The sequence below is a fragment of the Nothobranchius furzeri genome, chromosome 1 (assembly GCF_043380555.1).
Source record: "Nothobranchius furzeri strain GRZ-AD chromosome 1, NfurGRZ-RIMD1, whole genome shotgun sequence".
In the NCBI taxonomy this organism is placed as follows: Eukaryota; Metazoa; Chordata; class Actinopteri; order Cyprinodontiformes; family Nothobranchiidae; genus Nothobranchius; species Nothobranchius furzeri.
The window spans coordinates 97,902,996-97,921,136 of NC_091741.1; the positions used below are offsets into that span (position 1 = coordinate 97,902,996).

Below are 18,141 nucleotides of genomic sequence, written 5' to 3' on the forward strand. Positions count from 1 at the left end.
AATATATTTTGACAAAACACTGGGTGGGCACTTGGTAGAAGATCGGTGATATTTTTAAACAAATGGTTAAAAATATAACCGGATCTCTGGTTTTACATTAGAACCTTAACAATAATTTTTGTTGCCTATATTTTAGTTTAATTTTAAGACGTTTTTTTTATTATTGTTAATTTTATTACCCTAATTTCTTGCAGTATTTCTATTGTATAAAAGCAACAGTGCAAACAGTAAAGACACAAAATTGAAATAAATGTCTAAAAATAGCCTTTATTAATACTAGTGCTTCTCTTCATGTCATCACTTGTTTGGAATATTTTGATGAACTTCAGAAGAAAAATGCAGTACAGAAAACTTACATCCAACACAAATTTTAAGACCCAGATGCCAAAATTGAAGGGTTTCTCTAGTCTTTTAAAGGTATTACTTTCAAATTCATAAATTCAATGCTTTTAAGACTCCGCGGGAACCCTGTAAACATTTCTCCTCAAAAGTAAGTCACCCCGCATGTGTAAAATAGGCTATATGTATCATCTAAAACTCATAATGGGGAAAAAACCTTTAATTTCCAAGTTCATAAAACGTTCGCCCAACATTGGTCCTCGATATTGTTAAAACAGAGAAAGAAAAATCCTGGCTTACCTTGATTTTGGCAGCTACTTCCCTTTGTCCCGGCTACAGCATTGCACACACACAGCGGTTTCCTGGTTCCATTGAGAGAGGGGCAGGACGCAGGAGTCAAATAGTTGTCTCCACCCACCTCTAAACGTTTGACCCCGCCCACATTTAGCCCCGCCCCAATCTCCGGGATGCAGTCAGGGGTAGTTGTTGGGGTTGGTTCTCGTGAGGAAAGTGGTCACGACAGATGCGAGCCTGTCAGGTTGGTGGGGGGGGGGCGCTCCTGGAGGGTCGCTCTGTCAGGGGTGTGTGGAGCAGAGAGCTCTGGGGGACACACATAAATTATCTGACTCCTCGCCGTCTTTCTAGCCCTGAGGCGCTTCCTGCCTTTTCTCTCCGGCCATCATGTCCTAGGGAGAACAGACACCATGACTGTGGCTTATATAAACCACCAGGGGGGGCTGCGCTCCATGCGGTTACACACGCTGGCACGCAGACTGATCCTATGGTGCAGCAGGCATCTCCTCTCAATCAGAGCCACCCATGTCCCGGGTGTTCTGAATCGGGGGGCGTATCTGTTGTCCAGAGGGACACCCCTGTACGGGGATTGGAGCCTGCATCCAGCAGTGTTGGAACAGATTTGGATCCGGTTCGGCAGAGCCGTAGTGGATCTTTTTGCCTCCAAGGAGAATGCTCACTGTCCTCTGCGCGACCGAGACGCTCCACTCGGCGTGGACGCGCTGGCGCACGACTGGCCACGGGGACTGCTTTACGCTTTTCCCCCAGTGGCCCTGATACCACCCACCTTGCTGAGGGTACGAACCCAGCTCCACACTCTCATTCTGGTGGCCCCATACTGGCCAGCCATGCATTGGGTGGCGGACATTTTCCAGCTCCTGGAGGGCCAACCTTGGAAACTTCCGCTTCGCAGGGACCTGGTGTCCCAAGCGGGAGGCTCGATCTTCCACCCTCATCCAGAACGGCTGGCCCTGTGGGCCTGGCCCCTGAGGGGTGCGGGCTAGTGTCAGCAGAGCTGCCCCAGGCAGTCATTCGAACCATTCAGAATGCTAGGGCCCCCTCCACTAGGTCCCTATATGACTGTAAATGGAGGGTGTTTGAAGCCTGGTGTCAGGGCAGGGAGGTCTCACCCTTCCAATGCCCGGTGAACGTCATTCTGTCTTTCCTGCAAGACTTGTTGGATGGGAAGAAGGCTTTCTCCACCATTAAAATGTACCTAGCAGCCATTTCCGCCCGACACTTGGGTTTTGGGAAGAAATTGGCAGGTCAACACCCCCTGGTGTGTAGCTTCATGAGGGGCGAGCTGGCTTCTCCCTGTGTCTCGACCCCTGGTGCCCTCATGGGATCTGTCCTTGGTGCTGTCGGCCCTCTCCGGGCCTCCATTTGAACCTATGGACGGCCTGGACCTTAAAATCCTGTCTTTTAAGGTGGTGCTACTCCTGGCTTTGGTATCTGCAAAGCGAGTTAGTGACTTACAGGCTCTCTCTGTGCACCCATCCTGCACCCAGTTTGCACCCGGTGACATGAAGGTGTCCTTGAAGCCCAACCCTGCCTTTGTGCCTAAGGTGGTGGGCTCCTTTTCTCCTATTATCCTCACAGCTTTCTACCCGCCACCCTTCTCCTCTCCTGAGGAGGAGCGGTGGCACAAGCTGTGTCCGATTCGCACGCTCAAGGAGTATGTGAATCGGACGGAGAACCTTTGCAGGGGGGACCAGCTTTTTGTGTTATGGGGTGGGCCTCGTAAGGGGAAACCCGTCACAAAGCAGAGGCTTTCCCACTGGATTGTGGAGGCTATTTCTATGGCTTACTCCTGTCAGGGCATTCAGGCTCCTGTTGGGCTCAGGGCCCATTCTACTAGGGGCCTGTCTGCTTCTTGGGCCCTTTTTCGGGGGCAGTCAATCCAGGAGATTTGTGCTGCAGCAAGTTGGGCTTCTCCACTTGCATTTGCACGCTTCTATAAGCTTGATGTTTCGGTCCCTGCAATGACTCACACGATTCTGAGTGTGGGGTCTTTGGCGGGCCAAGACGTATCCCTGTAGGTTGGTGATCGCTGGATAAGCTGTCTGGCAATACGGGAGTCTCCATATCCCATAGTGAGACATCGAAACGAATGTTAAGAAAGAGAACTTTAGGTTACTGTCGTAACCCCGGTTCTCTGAGTAACATGAGTGAGATGTCTCACCAGACAACCCTTCTTGCTGGGCGAAGCGAGAAGAGGTGTTTATCTTGAATAGTGCGTACGTTGGGACGCTTGCTACTTATAGTAGCAGGGGGACGCGTACGTCACGGTCACTGGCCAATCAGGATTGGCGTATTGAGATAAGTGCTTCTGAGAAATCCGCGGAGGGGCGTATCCCATAGTGAGACATCTCACTCATGTTACTCAGAGAACCGGGGTTACGACAGTAACCTAAAGTTTCGCATCCAGGAAACGGCAGAGAACGTCTCTGCTGGTAAAAGCTAACCATTAGCATTGTAACTACCATATGGCATAAATCCTCCAGTCTTTTGTTATTTGGGAAGATAAAACATCAAAGTTGCAAAGTAAACAAAGTCAGTGGTAGAGTCACGTTTCTGTTAGCCAATCAGAGGTGAGATGTCTAAATATCAGGAAATAAGATCCCAAATCCTGTCTACTGATGCCCTCGAACAGGCCCACCAGAGCTGTTTGTACTCAGAGCACAACTTACAAGGCCTTCATTCCTACTAGAGACCACTGCAAATGTATTGATGAAACAAGTGAACCACATCTTTAATGATTCTCAGGTTGATGTGCAGCTACAGACGTTCCTTACTATTATGGAACAAAGAGCGTTTTATTTCTTCTTATAGGTGGTTTTCCAGACCACCCAAGTCATTCATTGATGGCACCACGTGTGTGAAAAGTATTTTTGATGTCTTTGACACCCCTGTGGTCCCACAGTAAAGCCCCCTCACACACACGCACACACTGATCTATCTGAAGAGATCCCTTGTTGATCCGTGATCAAATATCTACTCAATTATTATTTTAAAGATATCAAGGAGCTCCCATTCTGAAATGCCTTTCCTAGAAATACTTGTGTAACACTTTTGACGTCATGTCACTTCCTTTGTGTCTTTCTGTGTCTGACATATATTCTGTCTGGCGCATCAGCTGAACATCAAAGACTCAGTTCAACCACCAAATCTCATTGTGAGAAATTGTTTTCTCTGCTTGTCTCTGTCTGATTTCTGCTGGCTGTTGTTTTGTTGTTTTTATTTTTGGTAGTTTTCTTTCTTTCTCACACTCCAAGGTCCTCGGTTATCAACCATACTTACGGACAGATTTGTAAGGAGGAACAATTTTACATGTTGTGTGGTATTTTCCATTTTCTGCTTGTGTGTAGAAATGTTCCTAAATATAAGAACAGCTCTGACCATGTGTACAAACTGCATCTAGTGGTAGAACGAGGGAACTGCAATGCTGAAGATCTCAGTCATCCACATGTGCTCCTCACCCACAAATTGTTTAAGTAATTGTATCTGTTGAGAAACGTTTTATTTATTTTTTCACATGCTGATCTGCTCGGGTTTGCCAAGGCAACCAAACTGGCTGACAGCTTTGTAGTCGTCAGAAAAGGCTGGAGTGCACTCAGGCAACAAATGTTTCCAAACAGAACTAAACTAACTCCGAACAGAAAATTCATGCAACTCTTTAAAGGTGCAATTTGTAAAAATTCTACTGTGAAATAATCACAAAAAATCTAATCTCTCAATTAAGTTGGAAGGAAGGTTACACTGAAATATGTCATTCTCAGCCAGCTGAGTGTTCAGTTTTCTCTCCTTTTAAAAGAAAAATGAAAGCAGGAAGTAGTTACCATTTAAACAGAGTTTGTGTGGTATTTTCCATTTTCTGCTTGTGTGTAGAAATGTTCCTAAATATAAGAACAGCTCTGACCATGTGTACAAACTGCATCTAGTGGTGTTAGCTCACTGCCGATTCAGCAACCTCGCAAACTCACAATGTGTAAACAAGTACACAACCTGAGTTTCAGTCTGCAACAAAACAGTGAGGTAGGTTGGTGCCAAAGAGTTAAAGCTTTAAAAACAAATAAAATAATTTCTATTTTCATCTTAAGTGATGAGTAGCCAGTGAAGTGATCCCAGCTCTGGAGTAGTCAACAAACACGAAGGTGGCTGCTGTCTGCTTCAGTCGCTCTGATATAAGCATGATCTCGGTTCTCTCTTCAATTTTTCTAAATCGTGAGAAGACATTTTTGAACATTTTGTATTTTTTGTCATTTTCTTCAATCAGGAAAGAAGAAGGTTTCTCCAGGCAAGATGGTGGAGATGCAGGCAAAGATAGAAGAAGAGAGAAAAGCGTTAGAGGCCAAGTTGGACATGGAGGAGGAGGAGAGGAACAAGGCCAGAGCAGAGCTGGAGAAAAGGGAGAAGGACCTCTTTAAAGCCCAGTGAGTTGACAAAAATAAACCAACATGTTGTTGAATACTTGTGGAAGTTACTCATTAATAATCTAAACTTCTCAGGCAGGAGCATCAGCTTCTCTTAGAGAAATTATCTGCCTTAGAGAAGAAGGTGATAGTGGGAGGAGTGGACCTTCTGGCCAAGGCTGAGGAGCAGGAGAGGCTCCTGGATGAATCGAACAATGAACTCGAAGAACGTCGCAAGAGAGCCGAGCAGCTGCGTAAGGAGCTTGAAGAGAAGGAGGTATGAAACCAGCTGTCTGCTCGGTAAATGCAAATTCATTTACACAATAATCTACAGATTAGAAATCTGAGCAGGTGACCAAATAGTCATTTATTAATAACGCCAACTTTAAGCTGCATTTTACAGTAAAGCTTATTAAAACGTTGACTTGTTTACCGGTAATAATTATCTTGCTAAATCTAGACAAACCCATGTCTTCTACCATAAGCCTGCTGCCTCACCACCATCCTGCACAGGAGCAGACAGGATGTGATACCATGCTGCCACAGACCACACAGTTCAGTCAAATTGCTTTCACATTTTGGTTAGAAAAGGGGTTAAAACCTTTGTTTCATTTAATAACGATGGAGAATGGTGCAGTGGTGCAAGGTTGTAATAGTTTGTAATGGAATCTTGTTTTTGGTGTGATCTGTGACTTTTGTTCCTCTTAAAACAGCAAGAACGTTTAGACATAGAAGAGAAGTACACCAGCCTGCAGGAGGAGGCTCAAGGGAAGACCAAGAAGCTGAAGAAAGTCTGGACCATGCTTATGGCTGCTAAATCAGAAGTAAGCAAAACAGATAAAACCTCATTTCATGTAGCTTAACTTTCACCTCATCATCTTCAAATCAACACCTCAGCTGGGATACCACTCAATGTCAGCCCCTACCAGCTCTAAATGCTCACGCCAGACCATAACTGTGCTACATTATAAAACACAGAGGAACCAAATGTGCTCAGACTCAGTGGCGCAAAAAGTGGGTGTTCAACGTATGTGATGCATAGGGGACCCAGGCTGGAGGGGGTGCCAAAGCAATGATGCTAAAAATATTTTTAGTCTGCATGTCCTGTGCTTAATAACAAGTGTGTACTTGTTCCTTTTGGTGTGTGTGTGTGGGGGGGGGGGTCAGACCTTCTCCCCAGTGGACAGACTGGGACCGAGGCGACACTACCGACTGATTGGCAGGCTGAAATTACACCCATGGGGGGGGGTTCCCATGCGCGATTCATTTTCATGCTGGATGCTGTTGAGTAAACCTCTCTCTCTCTCTCTCTCTCTCCCTCCCTCTCCCTCTCTCTCCTCTGTGTGTGTGTGTGTGTGTGTGTGTGTGTGTGTCACAAGATTATGAGGACACACAGCAAATAATGTGGTTCCGAGTTTCCAAAAGCAACGCAGCTCATGCCTGCCTTTGTTTAACTTATAATGGCGGGTATCGTGGACTTTCCCGCGTGTATTAAATGTCGCCCGCAGGCATTCCTGAGAAGTCCCTCAGATTTATATGTGAATACCACACCGCCCGTTCAAGACCGCACTCATGCCATCTAGCCAGACCAAACCCCGACCGTGCCAACGCTAATGTGTAAGAGCCATAGGTTCCTCAGTACCAGAGAGCAGTGCTGACCTTTTTATTATGTATAGTTTTGATTGATCAGGGATGAATTCATGTGGATTCATCGATAACTTAATTTATGTTATCTATTATTTGTTTGTCAGATGGCAGATCTGCGACAAGAGAACAGCAGAGAGATCGAGGGCCTCCTGGAAAACATCCGCCAGCTGAGCCGAGAGCTGCGGCTCCAGATGCTCGTCATAGACAACTTTACCCCCCAGGAATACCAGGTGTGTGTGTTTTCCTGACGTGCACTTTTTGAAATGCCTGAATGACTTTAGTTTGCAACAGGAACGCATCTAAAGTATTTAGCATTGTTGCTATTAAAACACCATTACTAGCTGGTGGAAAACCACATAGAGGGTGATTAAGGCCGACAAATATGAAGGCGACCAGAGGCAAAATTCCTTTGAGTGGCATGTGTAAAACCGTATTAAAGTGGCAGGGTGTAGTTTCCTGCCACTAGGATGCAGTAATACAAACAGTTCAGGGTAATATTACACCATATCTTCCCAACTGTCACTAGTTTAAAAAACATTCCAGTTGAATGTTACCTGTGGAGCAGAAAGCATGCAACGTTGGCGTGACTCCTCAGACTTTGATAGTCCTTCAGTTAAGTCCATAAAGCTGGGCGGACACTGTGCAACTTTTTCACTCGTAGCACTCAGCTTCAGCTCAAACTGTACGACTTCCTCGCAGAGCAGATCTCACGAGTCATGTGCTCACACTGCACGACCCACTTCTCGGTTGCGACCTGACTGCTCACACTGTACGTCTGGAAGCAACACGTCGGCCCTAAAAATGTGCTAAAAATAGCAGTTTTTACTCAACACGTCAGACTTTTTTGTCTTGTTTTGCCTGTTGTCCTTCAGGAGTGCTGCAGGAGGACACACAGGGATTTATGGGGTTGGATGACGAAAACGAAATAAAGAAAGTAAATCTGTGTTATGTGATCAGTTTAATTTGACATGAACACGACAAACACGCTTTCTTGACAATCTTTGTGAGTAAAAAAACGTGTAGAAATAAAAACAAACAGCGTGTGTTATTAGGGAAATAGCGGGTGAGCGGTGTTGATGCAGGATTGCGCATTCGCCATGAGCGGTTCTGATACTTTTTGGGTCGCAGCTGCTCGCAGCACCGCTTCAACAGTGCGATGCCCTCACGAGGGACGAGCAAAATTTCAAACACGCCAGAAGTTTGTGCGAGCTCACGACTGCTGGTTGGTAGCTGGTCACGTGGTGTTAATCGCCTCTCGTTACCCCCTGTACACTACACGACGCTCGGCGCAAAACTCGCCCCGATCTCGTGGATTCTCGCACGACTGGAAAATCGGCTCAAAAAAGTGAAAAAGTCGCACAGTGTACGCCCAGCTTTAGAGATTGCAGTGCAATTGTAGTCTATTGCATCTCTTTTTCAATTCTATTTTATGTATGTTTTGGAATGAGTTTAGCAGTTTTGTTATTAAATTCATGTTTCTTAGTACTTCAATGGTTTTGAACATGGTAAAATAACTTCCGTAAGTCGCATGTCCATCCAATCAGCTAGTGTGATGTCATCGACAGGCGCAGGACCCAAGCTGGCCAGAAGAAAACATTGACAGGTGACGCTAGACCTGCACCCTATGCACTTTAGGCCCGATTTTTATAGTTAAATGGTATGGTTTTGGGGGGGGGGGTGCTGCTGCTGTTTGGATCGCTGGCTGTAATGCACATAACACACAAGCTTGCAATATAAAGGACAACACCGGTCCCCCTCCAGCTCGGCTGTGTGACTGCACTAACCTTCACCATGTAACCCTCATGTCCATGCTGTCTCTGGAGGAGCAGGTAGGAGACAGATCTCCTGTAACTTAAAATGAACCAAAGCTTCCTCCCAGTTTCTATTTAAACTGAATTTAACATCAGTTTATTTGTCTCTCCTTTTAACTTCTCCGTGTCCCTAAATAAAAGAGACAGATGATCACGCTGCAGCCGCCGTCACTGACCCCGCTTCCTCCCCAAGACCGGATCTCCCGACATCACAGCATTTGGTCTGACTGAGCGCTTCGTGGAGAAATAATAATGAAATTATGATAATAATAATGAGTGTTTGGAGGAGCGTCCTCTGATCCGCTCTCTTGTGTGAGCAGAAAATCCCTCTCTCTCTCTCTCTCTCTCTCTCTCTCTCTCTCTCTCTCTCTCTCTCTCTCTCGCTCTCTCTCACTCACTCACTCATTCACAGTCGCTGATCGAGCGAGCAGAGAGTGCTTCGCGACAACCCGCTCAATTCACAGCCCAAATCCAACAGAACCGATCGGGCTGAATCGGTTCGGTCTCAGGTTATAACTCCAGCGCTCAGCCCTGCAGTACCACATAAAGGCAGACCAAAATTTCCTACCCGGTAAATGTGGAGAACACCGCTCTGACGGATGTGGATGCTACGCTGGTGCCGCCGTTAAAATAGCAAAACTACATTCCACTATAATTGATTATGGTACACTTATATGATGCAAAATCGTTTATGCCCGCATCTCGATGCATTGATTATTGATTATTTTCCTCAGCTCTATCCTACACTTCCCAGTCGGCCTTCGGGGGTGGGGGTGGGGGGTGCACGCGGGGTTTGGGGGCCACAAAGAGAGGACTCGCGGGCTGTACGTGGCCCACGGGACCCCATTTGCGGACCACTGCAGTAGAGGATCTCCAGTGTTTTTGCTTCAGCATTATAGCAGACAACAATGTGTCATCAGTCAGACGTAGCTTCTGAAACCTCTGCTAGTCGGTCAGATAATTTTCCTCTGGAATACAGCGAGGAGAACGAATATCTGAGACTTCCGGAGGAGTGCAGCTGGGTCACCCAACTTTCATTATCCGCAAGCCCGCTAGCCGATGAGGTGAACACACAGCTGGACAGACAACATGCAAGTCAATCGGATTTTCTGATGGTAAATCCAGCGTGGAAGAATGGTGAACATTTCCAGAACCAAAATCTGCATCATTTATTTACTTTAATTGTGTGTTTCATTTCTGTGCTCGCACATATAGCTTACCAAAATAATCTCTGCTGATTGTAGTTGCCCTGTAGCCGGCTATTGTTGTTCAGGAGGACTTTGGTCAAGTGAGCCAACGCTTAAAAGCCAGTCCACGCTGGAGCTCCGTTCAGTGTCTCTGCAGGCTCCACAGTAGCAACGACAGCCAGCTGGTTTGATCCATTGATCAGAATTTGCAGATCACATTTTTTAAAAGGAGATTGGGCGTGTGCAGTGTAGTGAACCTGATTAGGCTCTGTCAATTATGTAGAGTAATGGTTTATGCTCTTTTATGAAAGAGGAACCATTCTACATATTAATTTGATAGAAGACTCAAAGGTTGTTTTCATCGATAAACTGTCGATAATATCCGTGGGTCTGTGTTTCAGTTCAATGAAGAGACAAGTTTGAAAGTTAAAAGATTTAATTCTTCAAATCAAACTAATGATTTTGAAATGACAAGCATAGGAAACAACAATCAACATTGGCAACTTTGTTGAACAATCTTTAACAGTTGATATTGTAAACTTGCTCAAATAGACCTTGTGTTGGATGTGCTGAAGATTCAGAGTGATGTGATTATGGATGCGTGTGTGCAAAATGTAGTGAAAATTGAGAATAAGGTGAGATGAATGCGTGTGTGCGTCTGATTTTGCTTCAGGAAGAAACAGGTGTCTGAGTGAAAAGTGATGGTTTGAATAAACTTAGGTTTTGTTGGAAAAGATGCATCAGACGCTATCTCTCGTGGACTGCCTCACCGTATTCGGACCCTCTTTTAGACCCGGGACGTCAAAGGACGATGTTTCATCCAGGGCACCTTGGCTGACAGAGAAGACGAAGGTGTGCTCCGACCCGGTCCAGAGATGACCTCGGTACACGTGATGATAAAGCGTTTGCAGATGCGCTTTCTTAAGTTTAATTTACTCAGAAAATCAAAGACTCTGGACGAGTCTGCGTTAGCGGTTGCAATTCAGCTATTCCTGTCTGGCTTGACAAGAATAGCGTGGGGACAGGAGGCTCCGCAGGCTCCCTTCCCCGGGTGCGTGTTCAACACGTCCGAACTCTCTCGTTGACAAACTCGAACTGAATCATGAGACTGAAACTTACCAAACCCAGTTCTCTTCTCAAAGCAAAACTTGTGCGTCAGCAAATGTGTTTGGAGTTTACTGTGAGAGTTTGTGTGTGTGTGAGTGTTTGAGTGAGTGTTTGAGTGTGTGAAGGTCACCACTAAAACATCTTCAAACATTATTTAATTAAGCATTGATTCATTAGTTATTATGATTACCCAAAGCATAATAATCATTCATTTGATTAAAACACATTTATAATGAGCAAAGTGATCAAATGATTATTTAACATTTAAAATAAAGGAAAGGAAGTTTTAAGACTTTGTTATGTTATGACTAGCTTTTCCATGAGAACACATCTTCTGGCACTGCAGGTGTTCAGATGTTATGGTTTCTCCCAGACTCGCTGGCGTTCAGGTCTTAATCTGTGGGTGAAAGTTCTCAGCGACCCAGCTCTTGACCCAGCCGGGCAAAGTATAACCTTTTGCACAGAAAACCCATATTTCCTCACGTTACAGCAGCCATCATGCGTCATTCAACACAGCGTCTGTGCGAAAACTTATTTTCCAGTTTCACTTGTTTGTATTAGTGGGTGTTTTTATTAGCATTTCTATTACGCATAATGTAGTAAAAAAATATATATATATTATATATATATATATTAAAAATGACAGAACAGACACAAATATGATTTGTGTCAATATTAACTTATTGAAGTAAAGTGTACCAATCCTGCTTATGGATCACCTCAGAGATGGCTTGTCGATGTGAATATTTATTTATTTGTTTATTTATTTACCGAGAACAAGAGATTAAATTATTATTAAAAGCAAAAAAAGACACACCAGATGAAGCTGAAGTTAGTTTCCTATTTTAGTTTCAGAGTCAGAGAGGGCAATTCCAACAAATATTTCCTCTCCCTGAGCATCTTTGCTCGGCTCTCATTAAAAATTTACCAAACTTAGACTGGACTGGGTTTTTCTGCACTAATAACAGAATCCTTAAGACATTTTCTGTTTTCTAAAACCTTTATTTCGTTTGTGAAAGTTCAAAGCAAGCAGATTTCATCACATTTCTTCGCCACATTAAAACTGGCTCAGCTCAAAATCTACAACATCTAGACTCTTCAGACTTTAACTAGATTATTTAAAACTAATAGTCATTAAAACCTAGTTTGTCCTTTGTGAAACTTTTGATTTGTTACAATTCACAAAATACACAAGTTTCATCTGGTCCACCTTAGATCTGGTCCAGCTCAAAACTACAACCTTTAGACTCATCAAACCTGGACTAGTTTATACTACGTTACCAGCAAAATCCATAAAAGACAGTTGGTAAATTGTGAAACCTTTAGTAGATTTGTGAAACAGAGTTGAAAATATCTGCAAATAAACGCAGCGCATTTGGTACTCAAAATATCTTGACATGGTTGGCAGGTCTGTAGCATGTTTGAAAAAATTCTTGTCTTAATGGAAACTAGTCACTGTGGTAAATAGAATGGAGTTTCACTTTCAGTCAGTTCTCATCATTGTTTCTATTTTTATTTCTGGTATTTTCTTTTTAGGAAATGATCGAAAATTATGTCCACTGGAATGAAGATATTGGCGAATGGCAGCTGGTGAGCTCGTTTTGCACCTTTAATCCACTCAGTGGTGTTCACTTTATTTCTTTGTGATTGAAGGACTTTCTTTTTTTCTTTTAGAAATGTGTGGCTTACACTGGAAACAACATGAGAAAACAGACCCCCGCGCCAGACAAAAAGGAAAAAGACGTGAGTGGCAGAGGGATGTTTTCATCCAATCATTTTTATTTACAGGATTCATTTTCTTTTATGACAATGCTAACACATTTTCTTCTTCTGGTCCTTTAACTTGTAGCCCTTTGAGGTGGATCTGTCCTACGTGTATCTAGCATATACAGAGGAGAGCATGCGGCAGTCACTGATGAAACTAGAGAGGCCCAGAACCTCAAAAAGTAGCAAGAGTGGCAGACCTAAAACAGGAAGAAGGTATGTTACTTTATACAAAAATGGCAGAAAGTCTGCCTTTTGGGTCTTTTTGGCCTGTGGGACTCCAGAGGCAGCTGATGGGTACCGGCAGCGGAATTTGGCTCGGGTGGTGGCAGAGACAAAAACCCGGGCGTGGAAGGAGTTCAGTGAGATCATGGAACAAGACTTTTGTACGACTTGGAAGAGATTCTGGTCCACCGTCCGGCGCCTCAAAGCAGTGCGCCACCAACACTGTTTATAGTGAGGACGATGTGCTGTTGACCTCAACTCGGGACGTTGTGGATCAGTGGGCAGAGTACTTCAAAGACCTTCTCAATCCCACCGGCCTGTCATCCAGTGAGGAAGCAGAGTCTGGGGAATTTGGGTTGAGCTTTCTAATCTCTGGTGCTGAGGTCACTGAGGTGGTAAGCGCCTTGGTGGCAAGGCTTCAGGTGTGGATGCGATCCACCCAGAGTTCCTTAGGGTTGTGGATGTTGTAGGGGCGTGCTGGTTGACGTGGTTCTACAATATCTCGTGGAAATTGGGGGTAGTTCCACTGGATTGGCAGACTGGGGACCACAGGATGTGTTCCAAATACAGGGGGATCACACTGCTGAGCCTCCCTGGTAATGTGTATTCAGGGGTTCTGGAGAGGAGGGTCCGTCGGATTGTCGAACCTCAGATTCAGGAGGAGCAATGTGGTTTTTGTCCTAGCCGTGGAGCACTGGACCAGCTCTATACCCTTAGGGGGGTCCTGGAGGTTGCCCAACCAAGCGACATGTGTTTGGTGGATTTGGAGAAGGTGTTCAACCTCGTGCTGAGGGGGGTACTCCGGGAGTATGGGGTACCAGACCCTCTGATACAGGCTGTTAGGTCCCTGTATGACCGGTGTCAGAACTTGGTCCGCATTGCCTGCAGCAAGTCGGGCTCGCTCCCACTGAGAGTTGGACTCCGCCAAGGCTGCCCTTTGTCACAGATTCTGTTCATAACTTTTATGGACAGGATTTCTAGGTGCAGCCAAGGTGTGGAGGGCATCTGTTTTGATAGACTAAGGATCAGGTCTCTGCTTTTTGCAGATGATGTGGTCCTGTTGGCTTCATCAGACCGTGATCTTCAGCTTTCGCTGGAGCGGTTCGCAGCCGAGTGTGAAGCATCTGGGATGAGAATCAGCTCCTCTAAATCAGAGTACATGGTCGAGAGTCGGAAAAGGGTAGAATGCCTTCTCCGGGTCAGGGATGAGGTCCTGCACCAAGTGGAGGAGTTTAAGTATCTCTGGGTCTTGTTCACAGGTGAGGGAGAGGGAGCGTGAGACAGACAGGCAGATTGATGCTGCGTCTGCAGTGATGTGGGGGTTGTACCAATCTGTCTTGGTGGAAAAAGAGCTGAGCTTGAAGGCAAAGCTCTTGATTTACCGGCCGATCTACGTTCCTACCCTCACCTATGGTTACAAGCTTTGGTTTGTGACTGAAAGAATGAGATCGCAGATACAAGCGGCCGAAATGAGTTTTCACCACAGAGTGGCTGGTCTCTCCCTTAGAGATAGGGTGAGAAGCTCGTTCATCTGGGAGGGGCTCGGAGCAGACCCGCTGCTCTTCCACATCAAGAGAAGCCAGTTGAGGTGGCTCGAGCATCTGTTCAGGGTGCCTCATGGATGCCTCTCTGGTGAGGTTTTCCGGGCACGTACCACCGGGAGAAGATCTAAAGGAAGACCCAGGACACGCTGGAGAAACCATGTCTCTCGGCTGGTATGTGAACGTCAGGGTTCCACGGAGAAGCTGACCCAAGTGGCTGGGGAGAGGGAAGTCTGAGCCTCCCTGCTTAGGCTACTGCCCCAGTGACCTGACCCTGGATAAGCAGCCGAGGATGGATGGCATAAAATCTGAAGCTGACCTTTTTCTTTACAGATCTGTCCACAATAATAGTCTTATGTTGGTCATTTAATGTATTTAGTTATTGGAAATGGACAGCCCTAGTAACTCTTTATTTTCATTACATTTTATTAGGAAGCTGAAGACCAATACAGCACATTAAACAGTCAACAATAATCTTCTTGTTTATGACACGTTATTCAGTCCATCCCACTCTAGTCAGCAAGGACACTCCTAAGGTTTCCTATTGAGTTCATCCTATATGGCGTGGTATCTGAAGTTCCATTATTCATCCTTGCTGATGATGGTTCTACATACATAGGCAATGTCCAGATATGCTGAACTGAACCTCCATTTTAGAATCAATTTTTGCATCATTTTTGTATCAGTTAGTCATTTTGTTAAGAATAACAAAACTTTATATAATCTTGCACTAGATAAATAACAGAAAATCTCTCATAAACCAAACCCAGCTTTGATGGTTAGGGTTTGATCATTCCTGCAGCACAAAGTTCATGTGTTGATCGATCATCATCATTTTTTATTATACCAGAATTTAATGTTCATTTACTCCTGTTGTTTGCGGAGTAAACTTTGAGTAAATATGACTTTTGTACAGTAAAGTGATGTTTTTGTTTAGTTCTCTTCCTCAGTCTTTAAAGCTCCAAGTTTCTCAAACTTGTGTTTTTGTGGAAAAGACAGAACTGTCCAATAAAACATTCATCTAAGATCCTCCGTCTGAACTTAAAACCACTAACACAAAATAAAAAGACATTTTTGTGTTGTTCCCCTTTCAGTTGGTCCTTGTTTAATGCACACAACACACCTGAGAATTATTCATGTCCACTAGTTTTGTGAAATGTTTGTGTATTTAAATAACATTTAAGCTGAGTTGATATGAATCAGTTGCGAGCTGAATGAGCTGTTAGCTGATCTGTGCTTCTGAGAAGTGAGGATATTAAAAGCATCTCACAGTTGTTGATAACTGTTATCTGTCATCCATCTTCTGACAGGAAAAGATCAGCAAAGCCAGACGCAGCGAATGAGTCCCTTCTGCAGTGATGAAGTGGTCCACGTTTCACAGCAGCATTCATGTTAACCCAAACGGAACGTATTTAGTCTCACTTCTGGGTGACCAGTAGAGCATTTCTGTGTACACTGTAACAAGGTTTTAAATGTGAAAGAGGCACACCTTTAGTATGGTGGCGGGGGCGTCACGTGCAGAGGAACACTACTTTGACCATTCTTTGGAGCACTTTTCAGAGTACAGCTTCATGAAAATCACAATAAATATGAAGGAACTGATGAAGACGAGCTTGTTTGTCTACAAACTTCAAAGTGTTTTTCTGAGATGTGGTGGGCTGCATTAACACACGGTTAAACGTTCACAAAGAATGACTAATGTTCTCTTCATTTCCTGCAGCCTGACAGATTCGAGTCTAAGGAAACACTAAATACATGCAATTAAATTCCACTAATTATTCTCTAAATTACAAAGCTCTATTGATGGGTTCAGTTGGCATCTAAAAAACAGGAGAAAAGGAAACGTAATGTAACTCTGTAAATAAAAAAACGTGCTTTCCTTTAAGTCAGAAAGCAGAAGCATGCTGTCCAGCTCGTCCATCGGTGCCATTTGTTACTCTGAGCAGGTCATCTTTATTTTTAAGTGTTAACACGCTTGTGGGAATGCATTTTCATTTGATGGTGTTCTGTAGTGGTTGCAAACTGAATTCATGTTCTGTCAAATGTTTACACCAACAAACCTCTGGATTTTATTTATTAAATTATTATATCTGTCTATCAGACTTTCTAGTTGCTCATTTTTTGAAAAGAATAAAAAAATGTGAATAATGATTATATATACACTGACTTTGATGCTGTAGGAGTTACCCAAGCTCATCATTAACCCTTCCCTGCATATTAGTTACCACAGTGGACACCAAACTATATTCTTGAAGATTAACAAGCCATGTCAGCCACCAGCAGTAATGGTTAAACTCAGATTTCTGTCACATTTTCATTTATTGCAGTTGCAAATGCAAAAGAAGCACACACAAATTCACAAATTAATGCAAAACCTGAAATAAATACTGAAATAAAAAAATAAATATAATAAATAACTAATATATTAGTTGTGTTTGATCCATTCATGTTCTGTGGTTTTGGTGTGGTCCACACACCACACTGTCTATTTCAGAAGATCTGGTAGTGGATACTCAGACTAGGATTTGAATTTGTGGAGTCTGAGAAAGTCCTTTTGAGCCTAAACATTTAGCTTTGTCAGAATTCAGCACAAATATTTCTGAACAAAAGTTAATTTGCTATACCACAGATGTATTTAGGATCACACATCGTTCAATGTTTTAGTTCAAAGCAACAAACTACAAATGACCTCCTCTGTATGTTGGGTTGGTCCAAAATGGGGTGTGTTTAAGCATCCTACGTTTTTGTTTTATTGATGTAGAAGCCATCAGATGCCAAATAAAATAAATACAATGGAAACATAGAATAAATAATGTTTACATATTAGATGTGTTTTACTTTTTTCTTCATGTTCAGCCTTGTGCTGGTTTTGTTGTTTATGGCGTAATCGACACACGTCGTCACCTCTCCCAGAAACTTTTCTATTGGATACCAAAGGTCCCGTGTATCCTTACAGTGGGCATCGTGAGCCTGTAACACAATCATTTGCAAAATTATATTTGAACCTGATAAAACGCTTGTTAAAGCCCATCTGTTTAAACATATACTTAACGAAGCTGAAGTTCACCCAAGACAACGGAATAAAGAAGAAAAGCAATACCAGACAGAAACTGCTGATCTACTGGAATTTTCACCCACAACCCTCTCTAGGATTTACAGAAAATGGTCCAAAATTGGTTCTCAGCGACTGAAGGCTCTCAAATAACCACTGGACCAACCCAACGTGATAAACCTTGAAGCAGATGGACTTGAGCAGATCAGACCACACTGGTTCAAATCCACACTTGGGTCAAACCAAAGACTTGGATCCAATGCCTCCCAGCTTGATATGCATTAAGGGGTTTATATTGGGGGTTAAACCACTAAATAGTATTGGAGCGTGGCCGTGTCTGCAGCTCACTGCTCCACCAGGGGATGGGTCAAATGCAGAGAACAAATTTCACCAGTGTGACAAGTAAAGGTACTTTAAACTAACGTCTACTGACTCTTGATCTCAGCTGTAACATCAAGACTCAAGGACAGTAGTGTCAATAATTATGACAGTACAAGAACATTAGAGGACCCAAGATGTAGACTGCCCCTGAGAAAGTCCAGCACACAGCAGCAGGATGTAGGACACAAGCAGCCAATTGCGTCTGTATGTTTTAAAAAGGAAAGAAGAGTTCTGTACCTGCTTGTTGTATTGAATCATAAGTCTGTGAAGTTTATCCAGCCCAAAGTTCTCTGGTTTGGCATTTTCCAGTTCCAACAGAGCCTTCTCAGCCAAACAGAAGAAGTGCCGCTATGAGGAGATGTTGACAGTTAATGGCATCCT

The 18,141-nt window shown here is 43.9% G+C and overlaps 1 protein-coding gene across 1 annotated transcript in view; it reads left to right on the top strand.

The window, feature by feature from the left end:
- Window positions 1–16,429, top strand: part of kif3a (kinesin family member 3A) — a 39,145-nt gene extending 22,716 nt beyond the window's left edge. Inside the window, exons 10-17 of the mRNA XM_015943357.3 lie at window positions 4,910–5,066; window positions 5,142–5,322; window positions 5,759–5,869; window positions 6,797–6,922; window positions 12,334–12,387; window positions 12,472–12,540; window positions 12,647–12,777; window positions 15,638–16,429. Coding sequence (XP_015798843.1) covers window positions 4,910–5,066; window positions 5,142–5,322; window positions 5,759–5,869; window positions 6,797–6,922; window positions 12,334–12,387; window positions 12,472–12,540; window positions 12,647–12,777; window positions 15,638–15,686 — 878 coding nt within the window. The 3' untranslated portion in view covers window positions 15,687–16,429. The remainder of the gene's footprint in view (window positions 1–4,909; window positions 5,067–5,141; window positions 5,323–5,758; window positions 5,870–6,796; window positions 6,923–12,333; window positions 12,388–12,471; window positions 12,541–12,646; window positions 12,778–15,637) is intronic.
- The last annotated feature ends 1,712 nt before the right edge of the window (window positions 16,430–18,141 follow it).